This window comes from Danio rerio, chromosome 5, assembly GCF_049306965.1.
Source record: "Danio rerio strain Tuebingen ecotype United States chromosome 5, GRCz12tu, whole genome shotgun sequence".
NCBI classification, from domain to species: Eukaryota; Metazoa; Chordata; class Actinopteri; order Cypriniformes; family Danionidae; genus Danio; species Danio rerio.
This window is the reverse complement of record NC_133180.1, coordinates 54437431-54458137: the sequence shown is the minus strand read 5'-3', so window position 1 is coordinate 54458137 and position 20707 is coordinate 54437431. Positions and strand designations below refer to the sequence as shown.

Genomic DNA, 20707 nt, shown 5'->3' with positions numbered 1-20707 from the left:
TTTCTAATCAGCCAATCACAACGCAATGCATTTAGGCATGTAGACATGATCAAGACAATCTGCTGCAGTTCAAACTGAGCATCAGTTTGAAATCAGCATCAGCATCATAGTTGTTGGTGCCAAACTGAAAATCTCTGGGGTTAAGCGAGAATGGTCCAAAAAAAGAGAAAATATCCAGTAAGCAGAGGTTCTGTGGGTGCAAATGCCTTGTTGATGCCAAAGTTCAGAAGAGAATGGCTAATAGAAAGGCAACAGAAACTCAACTAAGCACTCATTACAACCGAGGTATGCATAAGAGCATCTCTGCATGCACAACGCGTCTAATTTTGAGGCAGATGGGCCACACTGGGTGCCATTCCTTTCAGCTAAAAACAGGAAACTGAGGCTACAATTCTCACAGGCTCACTAAAACTAGACGATATAAGATTAGAAAAACATTGCCTGGTCTGATAAGACTGCGACATTCAGATGGTAGGGTCAGAATTTGTCATTAACAACATAAAAGCATGGATCCATCCTGCCTTGTATCAGTGATTCAGGCTGCTGGTGGTGTAATGTCATGGAAGATCTTTTCCTGACACACTTTGGGCCCATTAGTACCACAATGAGCATTGTGTGAACACCACATCCTATTGGAGTATTGTTGCTGACCATGTCCATCCCTATACGACCACAGTGTTCCCATCTTTTCATAGATACTTCCAGCAGGATAACGCACCATGATTTAAAACGTGAGTCATCTCAGACTGGTTTCTTGAACACAACAATACGTTCACTGTACTCAAATGGCCTTCATAGTCACCAGATCTCAATCCAATAAACCACCTTTTGGATGTGGTGGAACGGGAGATTCGCATCATGGATGTGCATGTAAGTGTGTGTATACATTTTTATTTATTTTTATTTTTTTTATTGCACGGCAAAGCTGAATTAACTTTGGTCTTCATGTGTCAGTTGATCATTCAGAAATCATTCTAACATGCTAATTTACTGCTTAATAAGCATTTCCAGCAATTTTAGAAAGTAGCAAAGTGTTTTTATACAGTTTACTGTTGATTTAAATTATTTTGTAACATTACAAATGTTTTTGTTAATTTTCATGAATTGAATGGATAAACACTGAAATTTTAATAATAAAAAAACATAATGAGCATCAGTCTGCAAAATACTCCAAAATAGTTACAGCTGTAAATACAGATGTGTTGTACCACATTTGTTTTGTAGAATATAAATACATATTTTACAAGATGGTTATGTTGCTCTTTCCAATATAAACAGTTAAAATAAAAACTAATAAATAAACAAATAAATAAATAGATAAATAAATGAATAAATAAATAAATGAATAAATAAATACATAAATAAATAAATAAATAAATAAATAAATAAATAAATAAAAAGATAAATAAATAAATAATTACTGCAATTTGCAAAGCGCTGCAGGTGTTAAAAATACAGATGTGTTCTTCCACAATTGTTTTATTTAGTATAACATACATATATAAATAAATATAACAATAACTGTATATATAAATTTAACATGATGTTATGCTGTGCTTTCCAATAAAAGCAATGGAGAGTTATAAATAAATAAATAAATAGTCCATAACATGTGGGCAAGTTTTTTATATTATTATTATTATTATTATTATTATTATATATATTTTAGGATTTTATTTTGTCCAGTATATTTTATCCACAATGCAACTTTTGTGCTACTAAACAATATTTATTGCAATATTATGCTGTATGATGTTCACTAGTTAAAATAAATAAATAAATAAATAAATAAATAAATAAATAAATAAATAAATAAATAAATAAATAAATAAATAAATAAATAAAAAAACAACAGGGTCAAAAAAATATAAAATATCATGGCTAGTTAACAATAACAGATGTGCCTCTTTTGAGTAAATTAAAACATATAATATAAAAACTCAAATACTTTACCCCAAAAAGATGTTTGGCTACATAGCTGACACTATAGCGATGGACTGCACCCTGCACAGCTCCCTCTTTGGATGGATTTTTGGCTAACACATGAGTTACAGCACATGATGTCGGCCAGTCTGTGCAGACAACAGCTTTGCCTGCTTTCAATATCCTGCAAACAAAGTTACAATTAGCAAGTGACAATACAGCAATGTATCAATACAGAAGCATGTCTTACAAACAAAGTGCTGTTGCTAAGCACATCCTGACCTGACAAACACACTCCTCCTCGTTGGGTCATCAATGTCAATGAGCACTACCCAGTCCTATAGGTGCAAAAGTAAATAGGCAAACATGATATTTTTGCTGTATTCTAAGAGAGTTAACAATATAGTCATGCTGACCTGAAAGGCTCCCGACACTGTGCCATTCGCTACTCTCTCTCTCCAAGTTCTCAATGGATTAGGCGTCTCTGGGGTCTGAGCTGTTAGGTTTATCTCATATGAAGCCTCTTGTAGCCATCTCTTGTGCTTCACACTGTCCAGAACAAACTCAGGAGTCACTATCCACTTCCCTTAAGCAAAGAACAGCCAGAGAGTTAGCTATACAGTTTATTTATGTTTTAATGGCATATCAGCAGTATTGGCTATATTCATGGCAACTACTTATTTTAAATATTATTAATATTTACTTGTAAAATAACAATATATAATAAATATATAATAAATAATAATATTGATATAAATAAATATTATTAATTTATTTTAAATATTTATTTATTTAGCTATGTTAGCTTATACACTACCTGACAAATTTCTTGTCGCCTATCCAAGTTTTAGGAACAGCAAATAGTAAATTGACTTCTAGTTGATCATTTGTTATGAGACATGTCTTGTCATTTAGCAGAAATAATGTACAGTATAGAATATAAAGTCATGGTGCAGTGGAAAAAGAATGAATATTGTGTATGACTCCCATTATCTTGGAGGACTGTATCTATACATATCTGCAATGACTCAAATAACTTATTAATAAAGTGGCAAAAAAAAAAATTCTAGCAGGACTCCCAGAGTTCATCATGATTCTTTGAATTCATCTTAAATGCCTCATCCATCTTATATGTTTATGTCTGGTGACTGGGCTGGCCAATCCTGGAGCACCTTGACCTTCTTTGCTTTCAGGAACTTTGATGTCGAGGCTGAAGTATGAAAAGAAGCGTTATATGCTGAAGCATTTGCCCTCTCCTGTGGTTTGTAATGAAATGGGCAGCACAAATGTCTTGATACCCAAGGCTGTTGATGCTGCCATACACTCTGCTGATCTCTCCTATTCCCCCATACTGAATGTAACCCAAACCATGTTTTTCCGTTCACCAAACTTGACTAATATCTCTGAGAATCTTGGGTCCATACAGATTCCAATAGGTCTTCTGCAGTATTTGTGATGATTGAGATTCAGTTCAACAGCTGATTCATCTGAAAAAATCTACCTTTGGCCACTTTTCCAAATGATCAACTAGAAGTTATTATTTGTTGCTCTGGGATTGTTATTAGTTAAAAGAGATAGTTTAGCTAGTTCAAGTTTTTATTTTTTCTGTTTAACACAAAACAATATATATATTAAAAAATATTAACTTATAATTTCTGTCAATAACAGGTTCCAAATTTTGTGGTTCACATGGTGGTTTCTATTTATTTGTAGTTGTGAATTGCATTATGGAAGTTTTATCTCTGCTCTGTCAACCTTTGATGTTGACAATTCAACTCTGCAGTTTAACAAATTGACTTTTATTGACTGTTGTTATTATTGTGGTTGGAGACGAGATATTGTTTAAGAAATAAATAGAGATAATTAAGTCTGTAAAATAACAGAAAAAATAAAAGCAGTTTATTACCAGGTTATTGTACCAAAATATACAGCACAAACAGAAAATATATCACTTTAAACTATTTGAAATATCAACAAAATGCACTTTTTTAAACTAATATTGTCCAGGTTTGAGAGAAAAGATCAAGATCCCATAATGCAATTCAAAAGCATAAATAAGTGAACAAAAAACATGAACCACAAAGTACGGAAAAATGCTAATTAACCGATTTTTTTTTACAGTTTAGTCATTGACATTCACAACAGAAAGACAACTCTAGTAGCTTCTTATGTATTCAACAGATGAAATAAAAACTATAACAAGTGAAATAAATAATGACAAAAATACTCATTATATTTTCTATCCCTTAAATATTTCTGTAACAATTTCTAATTATTTACTTAATAAAAGCACATGGCAGTCAGTCCCTGAAAATACAAACCTCCCGCAGAGGCCGCAAGAAACTTTTCACTGGGTAAAGCTTTTTCGACGATGAGGTGAGTGATTGCTTCTTTATAAATCTGAAATATAGTCAAATGTGACAATGAAAACATTGTGCAAAGTACATGAGGTAATACAAAAAGAAAGAACAAAAATATCTTGTATCCATTGTATAAAGTCACCTTACTAATCTGGTCTACAACCTTACAATGAGATAGTTAGGAAAAGGTCAAGAACTTTGAGGTTAAGTTTATTCTCTTGAGGGGTTCAATTAGTAGAGTGAGAGAGATCTGTGACTATATTAAGATGGTATTGAGGGCAAGGACAAAATTACACAGTCCGAAATACACTGTAGCATCAGGTAGAAATTAGAGTCATTTTTCAGGGCTAATCACCAACACTTTATCATTTTTCCCCACACTTTTGATTATATGGAAGACAAGATAAGTTTGAGTGAACTTTAACACTTTTTTTGAGTGAAGGCTTTATTATATAGGAGGAAATGTACGTACACACACACACACACACACACAGACACACACACACGCACGCACGCACGCACGCACGCACACACACACACACACACACACACAGACAGACAGACACAGACAGACACAGACAGACAGACACAGACAGACACAGACAGACACAGACACACAGACAGACAGACAGACAGACACACACCAGTCAAATGTTTGGGATGAGTAGGATTTTTTTAAATATATTTTTAAAAGAAGTCTTTTCCGCCCAGCAAGTTTGAAACTTATCTAAGATTGACAGTTATTTATGACATTTATTTCACATTATTTAATGAAAAGTACTGTAAAACTGTGAAATAGTAATGTAATTTAATATAACCATTTTATTTTTTAATGTAGTTTAAAATGTAATTTCTTCCTGTAATTAAAAAAAAAATTCTAGTGTCACTAATCCAGTTTTCAGTGTCTGGTGAATCATTATGATACGTAAGAAATCATTAAAATGATAATCTGCTGTTCAAAAATAGATGTATTATTATTATTATTATTATTATTATTATTATTATTATTATTATTATTATTATTATTATCAGAGGTGAAAACTGTTGGGCTGCTTTTTTTAGTGGAAACTGATACAGTACTATTTAAAAAGTACCATGAAACATATACTTACTTTTATTTATCTAGGACAGATTAAAGATCAAAAGTGAATGTAACAATATTTATAAATGTAAATTATATCAAAGACTAATAATTAAAAAAAAATTATTAAATGTTTTACTTTCTTAAAAAAAAAGTTTACTAAAAGGTAAAGTGGATCACAAATTCCACAAAACCATAAAGTAGGACAGACAAATCAGTGCTGTTAATTTTAAGAATCATTAATAATTATAAAGAGTGATAAGAATATTTGATTATAAGAGCATATCATCATGAGCATATGACTCTGAAGACTGAAGTAATGATGCTGAAATTACAATGATAAACTACATTCAATAAGAAAACCGAATAAATGGTAATAATATGTAACAATTTTGAAGTATTAACAAATATGTTGAAAAAACATATTGGCCTCAAACTTCAAATAAAAATATGTAAGGGATAATGTACATCCAGCTGGTCATTCAGGCAAAATAAAGCCCAACAGGCTCATCAGCAGCCAGAGATGTTGAAAAAGACTAAAAACTTTTGTTCTTTGAAAATTAATGGCTGGAAGTACATTATTCAACTTATTATGGTTACTTAAAAAAAAAAAAAAAAAACAATTAGACAAAAAAAAAGGTCTGAGCTGTAACAATATACCAGTTCTTTAATTAAATTAAAAGTCTGCTAAAAGAAAATGTGAATAAGTGGACGATTTGCTGATAACTGAATGAGCCTGTGTTATAAATCGCTTGTTACTGAAGAATAGCATAACTCGCAATGTCATGATTGACCAATCAGAATCAATTATTCCTAAATAAATGAGCCATTTAATGAGTACACATTTACAAACAACAAACACACAAACCTAATGAAATAACATTAACAACAACAACAACAACAACAACAACAACAACAATAACAATAATAATAATAGAAACAAACAAAATAAATCAAAAACCATCTTAAACAGGGGGATTGCATTAGAATTGATCAATGCACCACTATCGATAGATTTTCTTGCTTAAAAAACGGTCATTGGCAAGCACCACTGATCATTTAAATATGTAAATGATTATTATTATTATTTTTTGCTATTTACAAGCTAATAGATATGATATCTAAGATGTTCATTTGCAAAGATGAAACGGTGAACTAAGTTCACATTTGTTTAACTAAATTAATCAAAACATTAATTTAACATAATAATCTAAAAATAGAGAGATTGTAATTTCTATGTACAGAATAATTTTCTTTTGTCTGTGCATGTCTTCTAAAAAGTGTATGTAGCGATTCAATACTGAAGCTGTTTTGAAACTGTTGCAGGGCAACTTTGACATAATTCTGTGCAACTGGTCTGTGAAATATACAGTAGTCAACATGTCTTGTCTTAGGACAATTTTGAAAAACTTTTTTCATCCACTTCAGATGTTGACCACTGTCTAATGCGTGTACATGTGTGTTTCTTTTAGTAATTTATCTATCCAGCTATTCAACTAATTTTCATCTAATGTACATTCAGCTGATATAATATAAAAAGGTATTATCTTAATTTTGTGAAATTTTTGTTTGTGTCCTAGTGTGAGTTTCCTTTAATATAAAATTATATTTGGTTTAAATTTTAGTACAACAGCACAAGTCTCCATATGCTATTTCCCCACAACTTGTAACAGGTGGATAACAGGATGGTAGAACATAAATGGTGTGTTATAAGTGCAGATACTTACAGAGCCCCCCATGTATACGCCCCCTAGATGTTTGATGCCCTGAAGTAAAAGTCTTTTTTGAGAATTATTCCTGAAGCCAGACGTTTGAAAGACATATGTATTGTCCACCATCCTAGTGAAAAGATTACATGTTAAATAACACATATAAGATAACAACTCTCAAATAACATTAACGATACAGTTCATTAATTATTGATAACAACAATATACAGAATATACTGACTGATAACAAACTCGCAAGAAGTTTATTATGAATCGAAACTGTTTGCAATTTTACCAGCTGCTTTACAAACTTGAGGTGTGTGTACATCATTTCTATATCTTACCTGAAACCGAAAACAGTGAATTTACTAATGATGATGATGTAACTTATTAATGTACTTGGGTTTACAACAACAACAACAACACGCTAAACATCATCACAGTCCATTCGTACACATAAAGTGACATTTTATCCAGCAACGCTTTCAGTACTGTAACGTTATATATAGCACAAACACAACATGACTATATGACTCTAACTGTAAGACTACATATTAACTACATATTTTTCTCTATGCTATTTTGCAAGTTGTACTTCAAAACTAGCGTACAGCGCAATGGGTGACCACGTTATTCTAATAGGGGTGAACATAATCATTAAATGCAGTTTAAAATGAATTTATCCAAATGAAGGCGCATTCAGTAATAAAATAAAATGAATTAAAGTAATTCAGAAAAACTGAGAGCAGTTATTGAATTCAATTGCAAATGAAAACAGCCGAAATCTAGGAGTAACTTTTAAGCGCTCCCCCCTATTCTCTCTGTGATTTGCTCTCTTCCATAACACGGAAATTCGCATATGCTTCCGGTTGGTTGTCAGAGACGCTTTGCGCTTGAGAATCACAGCAGTATGTCATCACGTGTTGATAAACAAACCGATGCGACGGCTCAATAGTTTTATGTTTATTCTCGTAAGCGAGCTTGACAGCCTGTTATTTAACCATCCGAGAGCCTTTTAATCTCACACGACCCTTTCGGCTGCAATCTAATGTTGTAGATCGATATAAATGACTGAAACCCTCTCACATCCCCATTAAATCCCTCGCAGTTTCCCCTCCATTAATGCTGTCTTTTTCCTTGGGTATTTTTACTCGACACTATTAATGCTCTTAGATGTGATTGTTATGTCACACGCACTTTAGACCATTTAGACAATTTCAGTGCAATGAAAATTAAAGATTGTGGGAAGAAATTCACTTGACAAGTCTGCTTGGATTTTAGCTTTGATTGACCTTCGCTGCAGTTGGATTTAATGTGACGAAGAGTCCCTGAAATCACAACGTGAAAAGGTACTGTGTAATTTGCCTTAACCTTGATTGTTGATTGGTGTTTTTGTGCTGTGTTCCATCAGTGGAGATGTATAGTTGTGTAGAGCATTTGCACTGTAGCAACAGGTGTGCTCTTAAAGGGATCGTTCACCCAAAAATGTTCCTCACACACAAATTCTAAACTTGTATTTTTATTTTGTGTATGTGTGTGTGGCACTTAAAATTAGATATTATGAAGAATGCTTGGAAAAAAGGCATCCATTGAGATACATAGTTGGAAAACAAATAAACAAACAAAAATAAAACATGGAAGTTAGTGGCTTTTTCCAACATAAATAGTGTCATTTTCCTACATATATTTAGATTTTGCATGGCAAATGTGACAGGATACACGTTAATATACACTACTGTATAGATATTCGTTATGTTCATTTATTTTCTTTTCGGCTTAGTCCCTTCATTAATCCGGGGTCCCCACTGCCGAATGAACCGCCAACTTATCCAGCACGTTTTTAAGCAGCGGATGCCCTTCCAGCTGCAACCCATCTCTGGGAAACATCCACACACACTCATTCACACTCACACACTATCCACAATTTAGCCTACCCAATTTATCTGTTCCGCATGTCTTTAGACTGTGGGGGAAACCGAATAACCCGGAGGAAACCCATGCGAACGCAGGGAGAACATGCAACCTCCACACAGAAACGCCAGCTGACCCAGCTGAGTAGCCAATATCCGTTATGTCAATGTACAAAATAATCCTAATTTATAAAAATAATAATAATCACTTACACTTATATACCGCTTTTCTGGACATTCAAAGTGCTTTACATATTTTTGTGGGGGAATCTTCTTATCTATCACCAGTGTGCAGCATCCACCTGGATGACGCGACAGCAGCCATTGCTCTAGACCACACAGCACACAGTAGCTGATTGGTGGAGAAGAGACAGAGTGATAAAACCAATTATGATATGACAGACAAGTCAAGTCGCCCGCAAATGCATAGAGACACCCAGATGCCCGCAAATGAATGATAATCTCCCGGAAATCGCACGTCTCCGGCTCGGTCCTTACATACGTCGCACACCCCTCTCCACAGCATGGGAATATGTTATAACAGCACAATGCATTGTAGTTATTTAAGACAAGGGAGCCTGATTCACATTAAATATTTCTTTTTCAAATAAAAATATTTTTTCTTCTAACCAAAGTTTTCTTTGTTTTATTACCCTAACCTGCCTAGTAAATCAAATTAATCTAGTTAAGCCTTTTAATGTAAATATCTAAATATAATAATGTAAATATTAAAATGCCTTTTAATCTCAAAAATATCTAATAAAATATTATTTACTGTCATCATGGCAAAGATAAAAGAAATGAGTTATTAGAAATGAGTTATTAAAACTATTATGTTTAGAACTGTGTTGAAAAAGTTTTTTTTTTCTTTTTTCTCACACTCACTCATTTTCCCAAACATCAGCCATCTTTCTCCAATTGCAATATACAATGGAACAGTTTGTCGACTGCTACTCTGAGGTCCAGCTTTTTTTGTGATGGAGGCAAAAAGCTAAAGTGCTTTCCCTGCTTGCATAAAGATTCATTTTTATTGTTGATATATTGTGCAAATTTCCCAGGATGTGGAAACTGTATTCCCTTAAAAAAAGCAATGGAAACCGGGGTTTATTCACAAATAGTTACACAATGTTGGATCCTTTATTGGATGCTTCTGAAACATCTGACTTGCTGTTTTTAGTAGACTTTGGCTGGATTTAGGGTGCTTTCACATCTGTAGTTTGATTCATTTGGTCCTGACCAAGGGCAACGTATGATAGCTTGTAGCATTTTCTGCCGTCTTTGGGTCGTTTTCACACCACACTGAATGCTTTTGTCTGAACCATTTAAAAAGAACAAAAATGCAGTCATCTGACAAAATCACTCATCGACCAGATGTTATTGAATGTATTTCCTAAACTGTTTTTCATTTGGTCAGAATACACGTGCGGGAAAATGACAATGAAACTCCCGCAAGTAAACAAACTTGCAAACACAAAATTCCATTTTTTTTTTTTACTATGGAGCTATGACTGCTCTGGCTGATTTTATCCCTGCTCATAGTATACTATATGATTTGTACACATCACTTTAGACCACAGGTGTCAAACTCAGTTCCAAAAGGGCCGCAGCTCTGCACAGTTTAGTTCCAACCCTAATTAAACACACCTGATCAAACTAATTGAGTCCTTCAGGCTTGTTTAAAACCTACAGGTAGGTGTGTTGGAGCAGGGTTGGAACTAAACTGTGCAGGGCTTCAGCCCTCCAGGAATTGAGTTTGACACCCCTGCTTTAGACAAACTATACATTTCGAGAATGAAGTGCGGCTGTGGCTGAAACACAATTTTAATGCATCGCATGTCACTTCAGAGGGAAGTGCGACATGGTCGTCTTGCAGAAATATTCTCAACGATCCATCCGGTAATGTTTTTCCCTCTCTCTGTCGGTAAAGCACTGCCAACAAATGTTTTCCCTCCACATTCCATAATGCACAGCACATCAGCCTATGGCAGCTGTATTAGTCTAAAAAGGCGCAGTACTTTTTGCAGTTGGGTCTGTTTTATTTCGGATCATATTCTCACCACTAACGAACTGCTCCAGGGCCGGTTTGAAAGCGTACCGAGACCACCTCTTCAAGGAGGTCACTGTATGCTTTTTTGGTCCGCTTTTGGTGCGCACTTGAGTATGATTGCTACATTCACACCTGCCAAAATGAAACGCACCATAAAGGTAAAACAAATGCTAGAGCGATTCAACCAAACTAAGTAAGGCAGGTGTAAAAGCACCCTTACACTGCAGATCTTGATGGTCAATTCCAATTTTGTTTCTGTATCCAAATTTTTTGCTGACTTGCTTACATTAATTTTTAAAAGTGACTCGTATCCGATTGACTCCATTTACACAGTACAAGGCAAAGACGCAATGACGTAGAAAAAAAATTGGGCGCTGACTGACAGCTGATAATAAAAGAACGGCCTTTTCTCTATTCCTGTATTTAGTCTGTTTATTGTTGTTTTATTTCTGTATTTATGCGTGGTTTATTTAAAAAAATCTCTTTAACAAGTTGTTGTTTTACTATAGAGTATGACAGAAATGTTCTCTTTTGACCATATTCTTTTAATCTTTTAAACCAGTAGGCATTTTAATGTAATGTCCATCACATGATTTCTGCACGTGGTGTATGCAATAGTTTTATATTAGTTTATATGTGGTGGATGTTGCGCACTCTCTCTCTCATTAACTTGCCTAGATACTTGTGCTACATGACAATATAAAAGCTTTTTTAGTCGTCATGTATAAGATTTAAGGTCTGGGACTTTGCTGAAGTCTGTTTCGAAATGAAAGCCTCAGTGTTGATGTTATTCGATACAGTTTTTAATGATGTGCGACTTCTGATCTACCTGCTCACACTGCAGACAGGAGGACACAGATTCAATTCATATCGGATAAATTTCCACAAATGAACAAGGCCTGAATCCGATTTGAGCAAATCAGAATCCATGTTATTTTCTTTTCTGCTCTTATGTACATGGGCGATATCCGTCCGATCTGTGCCACATGGAAAAAAAAAAATAGCAATTGAGTCACTTGAACCATGCAGTGTAAATGCAGCCTTAGAATGCAGTTTTTGGCTACAAAATTGATGTTGTACAGATTTTTCAGGCAGCCTAAAAGATTAATGATCTACAACAAAATAGTCTCTCAACTGTACAAATACGATCCTCAGGTCACACTGTAAGATCTTAGTTGTCATGCCAGACTGTACGACAACAACGGCACCAAAAATTGACAAACGAAAAAAAAATGTATTATAAAAAAAAGAAAGTCAATAATGACAAACATTATAAAAATAATTTCTCAAGTTTGAGATAACTAAACACTGTAAAGAAAGTTGATGTGACTCAGTAGTAAACATGCCTCTATCCCAACTATTTGGTGTGCATTGTAGCCATCAATGTATGAAATAATGTATCAAAAATTACCAGAAAAACAGAAAATAAAACATATTATCATAGTAAAACAGATTGCAAAATTAGCTTTATTATATGGCTAAAAATCAAAAGAAGTGAATGGGACCAGACGTAGCAGCACACTTAAGTTGCAATGGCTCTATGTAAAATATTATATGGTTCAAAGATTTTGGTGTGATGTGTGAAATGGCAGAAACGTCCCTTAGATCTTTTGACTTTTTGACTTTGCATGTTCTCCCCGTGTTCGTGTGGATTTCCTCTGGGGGCTCTGGTTTACCCCACAGTCCAAAATCATGCGCTATCTAGGAAAATTGAATAAACTAAATTGGCTGTATGTATGAGTGTGAATGAGTATGTATGGATGCTTCCCAGTACTTGGTTGCGGCTGGAAGAGCATCCGCTACATGCTGGAAAAGTTGGTGGTTCATTCTGCTATGGCAACCCCAGGTTAATAAAGGAACTAAGTAGAAGGAAAATGAATGATTTCAAAAAATGATTTAATTGAAACATTTAGAGATTTGTTGTGACTTGATAAATGTCTGTTCTATCACTTCGTATCAATGTTCATTTCTATAAAAGAAGCACCTAAAAAAATTAAATTAAATTGTTAAATTGTGCTAATATCTAGGACTGACAGAGATTGTCTGAATATGAATTATATTTGATTGTTATAACTTCCTAGAGATGGGTTGCGGCTGGAAGGGCATGTGGCGACCCCAGATTAATAAAGGGACTAAGCCGAAAAGAAAATGAATGAATGAATGATTGTTATAAATAATTACATTTGGAAGTGAAATGTGTTCATTTTAGCCTGCTTAAACAGTACACCTTCTATTTCTTGTAAATTAAGTTTTCATTCATTCATTCATTCATTTTCTTTTCGGCTTAGTCACTTTATTTATTGTAGGTCGCCACAGTGGAATGAACCGCCAACTTATCCAGCATATGTTTTACACAGCAGATGCCTTTTCACCTGCAACACAGCACTGGGAAACACCTATACACATTCAAACACTTTTCGGACAATTTAGCCTACCCAATTCACCTATAGCATATGTTTTTTTGGACAACTTTCATGCTGTGAGGCGATCATGCTACCCACAATGCCACCATGCTGCCATTTATTTATTAAAATAATAATATATTTTAAAAATGTATTAATTGATTGTAACATTTTGGGTTGCACGGTGGCGCAGGGGGTAGCACGTTCGCCTCACAGCAAGAAGGTCGCTGATTCGAGCCTTGGCTGAGTCAGTTGTCATTCCTATGTGGAGTTTGCATGTTCTCCCCCTGTTCGCGGGGGTCTCCTCCGTGTGCTGTGGTTTTCCCCCACAAGTCCAAAGAAATGTGGTGTAGGTGAATTGGTAGGCTAAATTGTTTGTAGTGTATGTGTGTGAATGAGTTTCTATGGATGTTTCCCTGTGATGGGTTGCTGCTGGAAAGGCATCCGCTGCGTAAAACATATGCTGGATAAGTTGGTTGTTCATTCTGCTTTGGCGACCCCAGATTAATAATGGGACTAAGCCGAAAAGAAAATAAATGAATGAATTTAACATTTTTAAATCATTAAATCATAAATGTGCTTTATCACTTCTTATTAATATTAAATACTATTAAAAGAAGCAACTAAACTCTTAAATTGTAAAAATATCTAGGACTGACAGTGATTGTCTGAATATGAATTATGAATATGCGGTTGTTATGAATTATTGAATTTGGAAGTGAAATGTGTCCATTTTAGTCTGCTTAATACGCCTTCTATTACTTGTAAATTAAGTTTTGTTAGATGAAATTGGGGAACCAACGTGTGTGTACATATCATGTACATACAGTAATGTGCCTTTTTTCTTTCATTTTTAATGAAAGCAACACTCCAGCTTTCAATCATATTCTGTCTCCTGACATATTTTGTCAAATTCAGCTGAAACTGATGTGCAGTGCAAACCTTTTTTTATATTAGCCAGAAACATGTGAAACATTGTCATAGCCATTCCAGAAAGTTCAGAAAAAAAAGTCATCTGGCAAAAACAACATGCACATAGTCAGTAAACACAACCAGACTGGATTTATTCCCCTGAAACTTTTCTCTCTCTCTGCCTTTTTTCATGTTTACCTGTATCAAGTGAATATTACTCTTTGCCTGTCTCAACCAGCCAGCAATCTTCTCACCATTTTGGAGTAAGACAATGTTCATCATTAATATATTAAACAACCCGAAAGCTTTATTTAAGAGTTTTGGGAGCTAAGAACATGATAAGAAAACCTTTTTTCGGTAGTTTTAAAGCAGAGGCACTGGCTGCTAAATATTTCACACCACTACCTCCAGCCTGAGCGAGGAGCAGTTTGTAAGGGTAGACATGCAGAGAAATACTAGTGTGTCTTTAAGTGTCGAGAGAATACATCTGCCCCAGCTCTTTCTCTCTAACACACACACACAAGCACAGCACCAGCTCTCTGCCTTGTGTGGCAGCTTTCAGAACTACTCTGGGACTCCACAACATTTGAGTTCAAAATAGATAACAAGACAAAGGAAATGGAGGGTGCATCTGCCTAATTGGGCCCTATGTGGTGACAGCATGAACCTGACACTTTTCCCACAACTCTCATGTGGATGAGACACGGGCGATGATGCGCATCCCTTTGTAACATCGGCTCCACACACAGACGCGCGCGCGAATACACACACACACATACACACACAGACACTGACGCAGTCGGTCCCAGTGTAATTACACTGTTCGGTTCCTAATCCTATGTCTTAAAAACCTACACAAGTCACTCTCTCTCTCTCTCTACTCTCCCCCTCAGACAGTAGTCGGGGCTTGAATGGAGTTTAGAAAATAATAACACGCGAGCTTAACTGCGGAGTCTGTCAAGTGAGGGAAATAATATTTGTCCAGCTGGACAGCCTTTCCCTTTGTGCGGGCTAAATTAATGTTGAGATTTCTGTCTGCGCGAAGAGAAAGGGCTGTCGTGTCGGAGAGGAAGTGCGAGCTGTTTGGTGTTTGACAGGGATTATTAAAATCAGCCCAGATGAAGGGGAGAGGGGCGCCAGCAAAGCCAAATTGACACTGACACTCTCCATTACACTCCACTTGACTTGTGATGACGACGTTGATACAGTCTCTCTCTTTCTTCTCTCACACACACATTGGATCGAGATTTGAACATTGAGGGCTTTATAGCAATCTGAGGCCAGATGGATTGTTTATTTAAAGCGAGGGCAAGAAGATGTGTCAGTCTATATCCCGACGGTGTCTGGTAATACTGCAAGGCCGCTCTTTTCCCGATATGCATGTATTACCGCCTTGCTGTACTGTAAATTGAATGGCACTTCAGTTTGACACAGAGATGGGAGGCGGATAGATGAAAAGCAATGGATTGAGGCTGGAAATATTTATGGCAGATGATAACTAGCACCTTGTTCCAGCTGCGCTTTTGACGCGCAGCCGCTGATAAGGATCTTGTTGGAGGTGAAATCAAATCATTTCGCGTAAGGGGCCGTCATGTGTGTTCGAGGACACATTTCATCAAATGTAAAGGATTCTCTTTTCATGCTTACATTTGATCTCATTCAGACAAATGCAGCACACAAGCAGACATCCATTATTTTTCTTTTACCCTACACTTCTTTTCTTTTTACTTGAATCAGCTGGCTGGGAGGTAGGTTGTGGAGGACACAAAAGATGGGAAATGGAGCTCTTTGGATATTTTACAGAATATAATAGTGAGCTGCAAAAGCATTGCTCTTTTCCCCTCTTAACAGATCTCGCATAAATAAAATAAAAATGGTGGAAAAATGTTCCTTATCAATCCTTCTTTTCCTAACAGTTCTTTTTACACTGCCTAACAAAAGTCTTGTCGCCTATCCAAGTTTTAGGAACAATCAATAACAACTTGACTTCTAGTTGATTATTTGGTATTAGACATTTGTATGAAAGGCAAACACCTCTAGATTGCACTTATTTTAACAAAATAAAATATGATCATGCCTTGATTTTTAATTAATTAATTAGGACAGTAAGGTCTGACTTTGCTTAGACAAAAGTCTTGTCACTTAACAGAAATATTGTACAGTATAAAATATAGAGTCATGGTGAAGTGGAAAAATAATTAATATTGTGTATGACTCCCATGAGCTTGGAGGACTGCATCTATACATATCTGCAGTGACCCAAATAACTTAATAATAAAGTCATCTGGAATGGCAAAGAAAGCATTCTTGCAGGACTCCCAATGTTCATCAAGATTCTTTGGATTCATCTTCAATGTCTCCTCTTTCACCTTACCCCAGACATGCTGGACATGGTGACAGGGCTGGCCAATCCTGGAACACCTTGACCTTATTTGCTTTCAGGAACTTGGATGTTGTGGCTGAATTATGAGTGTGCGCTATTCTGCTGAAGAATTTGCCCTCTCCTTTGGTTTGTAATGTAATGTGCAGCACAAATGTCTTGATGCCTCAGGCTGTTGATGCTGCCCTGCGCTCTGCAGACCTCTCACATGCCTCCACACTGAATGTAACCCCAAAACATGATTTTTCCTTCAAAAAACTTGACTGATTTCTGTACAAATCTTTTGTCCATGTAGATTCCAGTAGGTCTTCTGCAGTATTTGTGATGATTGGGATGCAGTTCAACGGAGGATTCATCAAAAAAAATCTACCTTCTGCCACTTTTTCAAATGATCGACTTGAAGTCAAGTTATTATTTGTTACTCTAACAATTAGGATCAACAACAAGACTTTTGTCAGGTAGTGTATATATAATGAAATAAAATGAGAAATGAGCTAAATAAAAAGAATGAGCTAAAATATGAGGAAGAATGAGCTGAAACACAGGGAAGAATCCACTGAAACATAGGAAAGAATGAGCTGAAACATGGGTAAGAATAGCTGACACTTGAGGAAGAATGAGCTGAAACAGAAGTAAGAATGAGCTGAAACATGGGAAAGAATGAGCTTAAACATGAGGAAAAATGAGCTGAAACAAGGGGAAAAATGAGCTGAAACATTGGAAAGAATGAGCTGAAGCATGGGAAAGAACGAGCTAAAATGGAAGAACGAGTTGAAACATGGAGAAGAACAAGCTGAAACAAGGGGAAGAACGAGCTGAAACATGGGGAAAGAACGAGCTGAAAAATGGGGAAGAACGAGCTCAAACATGGGGAAAGAACGAGTTGAAACATGGGGAAGAACGAGCAGAAACATGTGAAAGAACGAGCTGAAACATGGGGAAGAACGAGCTCAAACATGGGAAAGAACGAGCTGAAACATGGGGAAGACCGAGCTGAAACATGGGAAAGAACGAGCTGAAACATAGGGAAGAACGAGCTGAAACATGGGGAAGAACAAGCTGAAACATGGGGAAGAACAAGCTGAAACATGGGGAAAAACGAGCTGAAACATAGGGAAGAACGAGCTGAAACATGGGGAAGAACGAGCTGAAACATGGGGAAGAACGAGCTGAAACATGGGGAAGAATGAACTGAAACATGGGGAAGAACGAGCAGAAACATGGGGAAGAACGAGCTGAAACATGGAGAAGAACGAGCTGAAACATGGGAAAGAACGAGCTGAAAAATGGGGAAGAACGAGCTGAAACATGGGGAAAGAACGAGCTGAAACATGGGGAAGAACGAGCTGAAACATGGGAAAGAATGAGCTGAAACATGGGGAAGAACGAGCTCAAACATGGGAAAGAACGAACTGAAACATGGGGAAGACCGAGCTGAAACATGGGGAAGAACGAGCTGAAACATGGGGAAGAACGAGCTGAAACATGGGAAAGAACGAGTAGAAACATGGGGAAGAACGAGCTGAAACATGGGGAAGAACGAGCTGAAACATAGGGAAGAACGAGCTGAAACATGGGGAAGAACAAGCTGAAACATGGGGAAGAACGAACTGAAACATGGGGAAGAACAAGCAGAAACATGGGGAAGAACGAGCTGAAACATGGGGAAGAACGAGCTGAAACATGGGAAAGAACGAGCTGAAACATGTGGAAGATTGTGCTAAAACGAGAGGAAGAATGAGCTAAAACAAGAGAAAGAATGAACTGAAACATGTAAAACAACAAGCTGAAACATGGAGGAAAATGAAATGAAACGTGGAAGAATGAGCTTAAACAAGAGGAAGAATGAACTGAAACGTGGAAGAACAAGCTGAAACGTGGGAAAATGACCTGAAACGTGGAAGAATGAGCTAAAAAAAGAGGAAGAATGAACTGAAACATGTAGAAGAACAAGCTAAAACATGGGGGAAAATGAGCTGAAACATGGGGAAGAATGAGAAAGCCAACTATTCTCCTTTTGATTTGCATTGGGGAAGAATTTTGGGTTGTGCAGTTCACATAACTTTTACAAAGTATGTTGTAGACTGTAAGCTCACAGACTTTTTTTGGTCACATAGAGTATGTCACAAAAGTGAGTACACCCTTCCCATTTCTGCAAATATTTATTTATAACTTTTCATAGGACAACACTGCAGAAATGACTCTTTGACACAATGAATAGTAGTCAGTGTAAAGTGTGTATAGCAGTGTAAATGTATTGTCCTCTCAAAACAGCTACAAATACAGACAATAATAGCTGAACCCCTGGCAACAAAAGTGAGTACACCCCTAAGTGAAAATGTCAAAATTGAGCACAATTAGTCATTTTTCTTTCCCTGTGTCATGTAACTCATAAGTGTTACACTGTCTCGGGTATCCACAGATAGCAGGTGAGTTAAATTTGGTATAAAAGCTCTTTCACTCTCACAACCAGGCCACTGAAAGTTCAACATTGCACCTCATGTCAAACAACTCTCAGAAGACCTGAAAAACTTGAATAAAAAATTGTTGCATTACATAAAGATGGTCTAGGCTATAAAACGATAGCCAACACTCTGAAACTGTGCTGCAGCACAATGGCTCAGATCATTCAGTGCTTTAAGAGGACAGGTTCTTCCCAGAACAGGCCTCGCCATGGTCAGCCAAAGAAGCTGAGTGCACGTTCTCAGCATCACATCCAAAGATTGTCTTTTTAAAACAGATGGATGAGTGCTTCCAGCATTGCTGCAGAGATTGAAAATATGGGAGGTCAGCCTGTCATTGCTCAGATCGTACTGCATCAAATTAGCCTGCATGGTTGTGGTCCTAGAAGGAAACCTCTTCTAAAGACGATGCAAGAAAGCTTGCAAACAATTTGCTGCATGCATGCAAACTAAGGACCAGGATAACTGGAACCATGTCCTGTGGTTTCAGACCAAGATTAACCCATTTGGTTTAGATGGTATCAAGTCTGTGTGGCAACAACCAGGTGGGGAGTACAAAGATAAGTGTGTCTTGTCTACCATTAAACATGATGATGGGAGTGTCATGTTTTGTGGCTGCATGAGTGCTGCTGGCATTGGGGAGCTACATTTCATTAAGGGAAACATGAATTCTAACAAGTACTGTGACATACTGAAGCAGTTCTCTCAGAAAACTGGACTGCAGAGCAGTGTGCCAGTATGATAATGACCCCAAACACACCTCCAGGATGACCACTGGCTTGCTAAAGAGGCAGAGGGTAAAGGTGATGGACTGGCCAAGCATGTCTCCAGATATAAACCCCATAGAACACCTCTGGGCCATTCTGAAAAGGAAGGTGGAGGAGCACAAGGTGTCAAATGTCCCCCACCTCCATGATGTTGTGATGGAGGAGTGGAAGAAAATTTCAGTGGCAACCTGTGAAGCTCTGATCAACTCCATGCCCAAAAGATTTAAAACCATGCTGGAAAATGATGATGGCCACACAAAATATTGACATTTCACATTTTCACTTAGGGGTGTACTCACTTTTTTTGCCAGGGGTTTAGCTATTATTGGATGTATTTGTAGTTATTTTGACTGGACAATAAATTTACACTGCTATACACACTTTACACTGTCATTTCTGCAGTGTTGTCCTGTAAAAAAGTAATAAATAAATATTTGCAGAAGTAGGAGGGCTGTACTCACTTTTGTGACTTATTGTACATAACGCATGTCTATTTTCCTCATTTAAAATCTTAACAAAATGTTTACAAATTGTTATTTTTCTGAATCCAGAACTCTGTTGTAGGTTGTTTTGGAAAATATAAACAGATGTTTCAATATAATGTTAACATATAATTTCTCTGTGCATTTATTTTTAACGTTTTTCCTCCAAATGTCACATCCATAACTCTAGAATTGCTCATGCAATTTTATGATAAACCAAGGGCTATTCGGATAACTGCAGTAAGAACTCGAAAACACTATAAAGTTTAAAT

At 36.4% G+C, this 20707-nt stretch overlaps 2 protein-coding genes across 10 annotated transcripts in view; one reads left to right on the top strand and one right to left on the bottom strand.

The window, feature by feature from the left end:
* The window catches only part of slf1 (SMC5-SMC6 complex localization factor 1), a 65600-nt gene extending 57904 nt beyond the window's left edge, over positions 1 to 7696 (bottom strand). For all 4 annotated transcript variants that reach the window (XR_012406341.1, XR_012406342.1, XM_005165540.6 and 1 more), the window contains exons 1-6: positions 7418 to 7696; positions 7092 to 7203; positions 4245 to 4323; positions 2340 to 2509; positions 2206 to 2261; positions 1954 to 2107 (exon numbers count right to left, since the gene is read on the bottom strand). Coding sequence is in view for 2 of the 4 variants with exons in the window: in XM_005165540.6 (XP_005165597.3) it covers positions 1954 to 2107; positions 2206 to 2261; positions 2340 to 2509; positions 4245 to 4323; positions 7092 to 7202 (570 nt within the window). In the remaining 2 variants the exon portion in view is untranslated. The remainder of the gene's footprint in view (positions 1 to 1953; positions 2108 to 2205; positions 2262 to 2339; positions 2510 to 4244; positions 4324 to 7091; positions 7204 to 7417) is intronic.
* Positions 7697 to 7951: 255 nt separating this feature from the next.
* si:ch73-280o22.2 overlaps positions 7952 to 20707 on the top strand; it is a 288368-nt gene continuing 275612 nt past the window's right edge. For all 6 annotated transcript variants that reach the window (XR_012406339.1, XR_012406340.1, XR_012406338.1 and 3 more), the window contains exon 1: positions 7952 to 8422. The gene's annotated coding sequence lies outside the window, so the exon portion shown is untranslated. The remainder of the gene's footprint in view (positions 8423 to 20707) is intronic.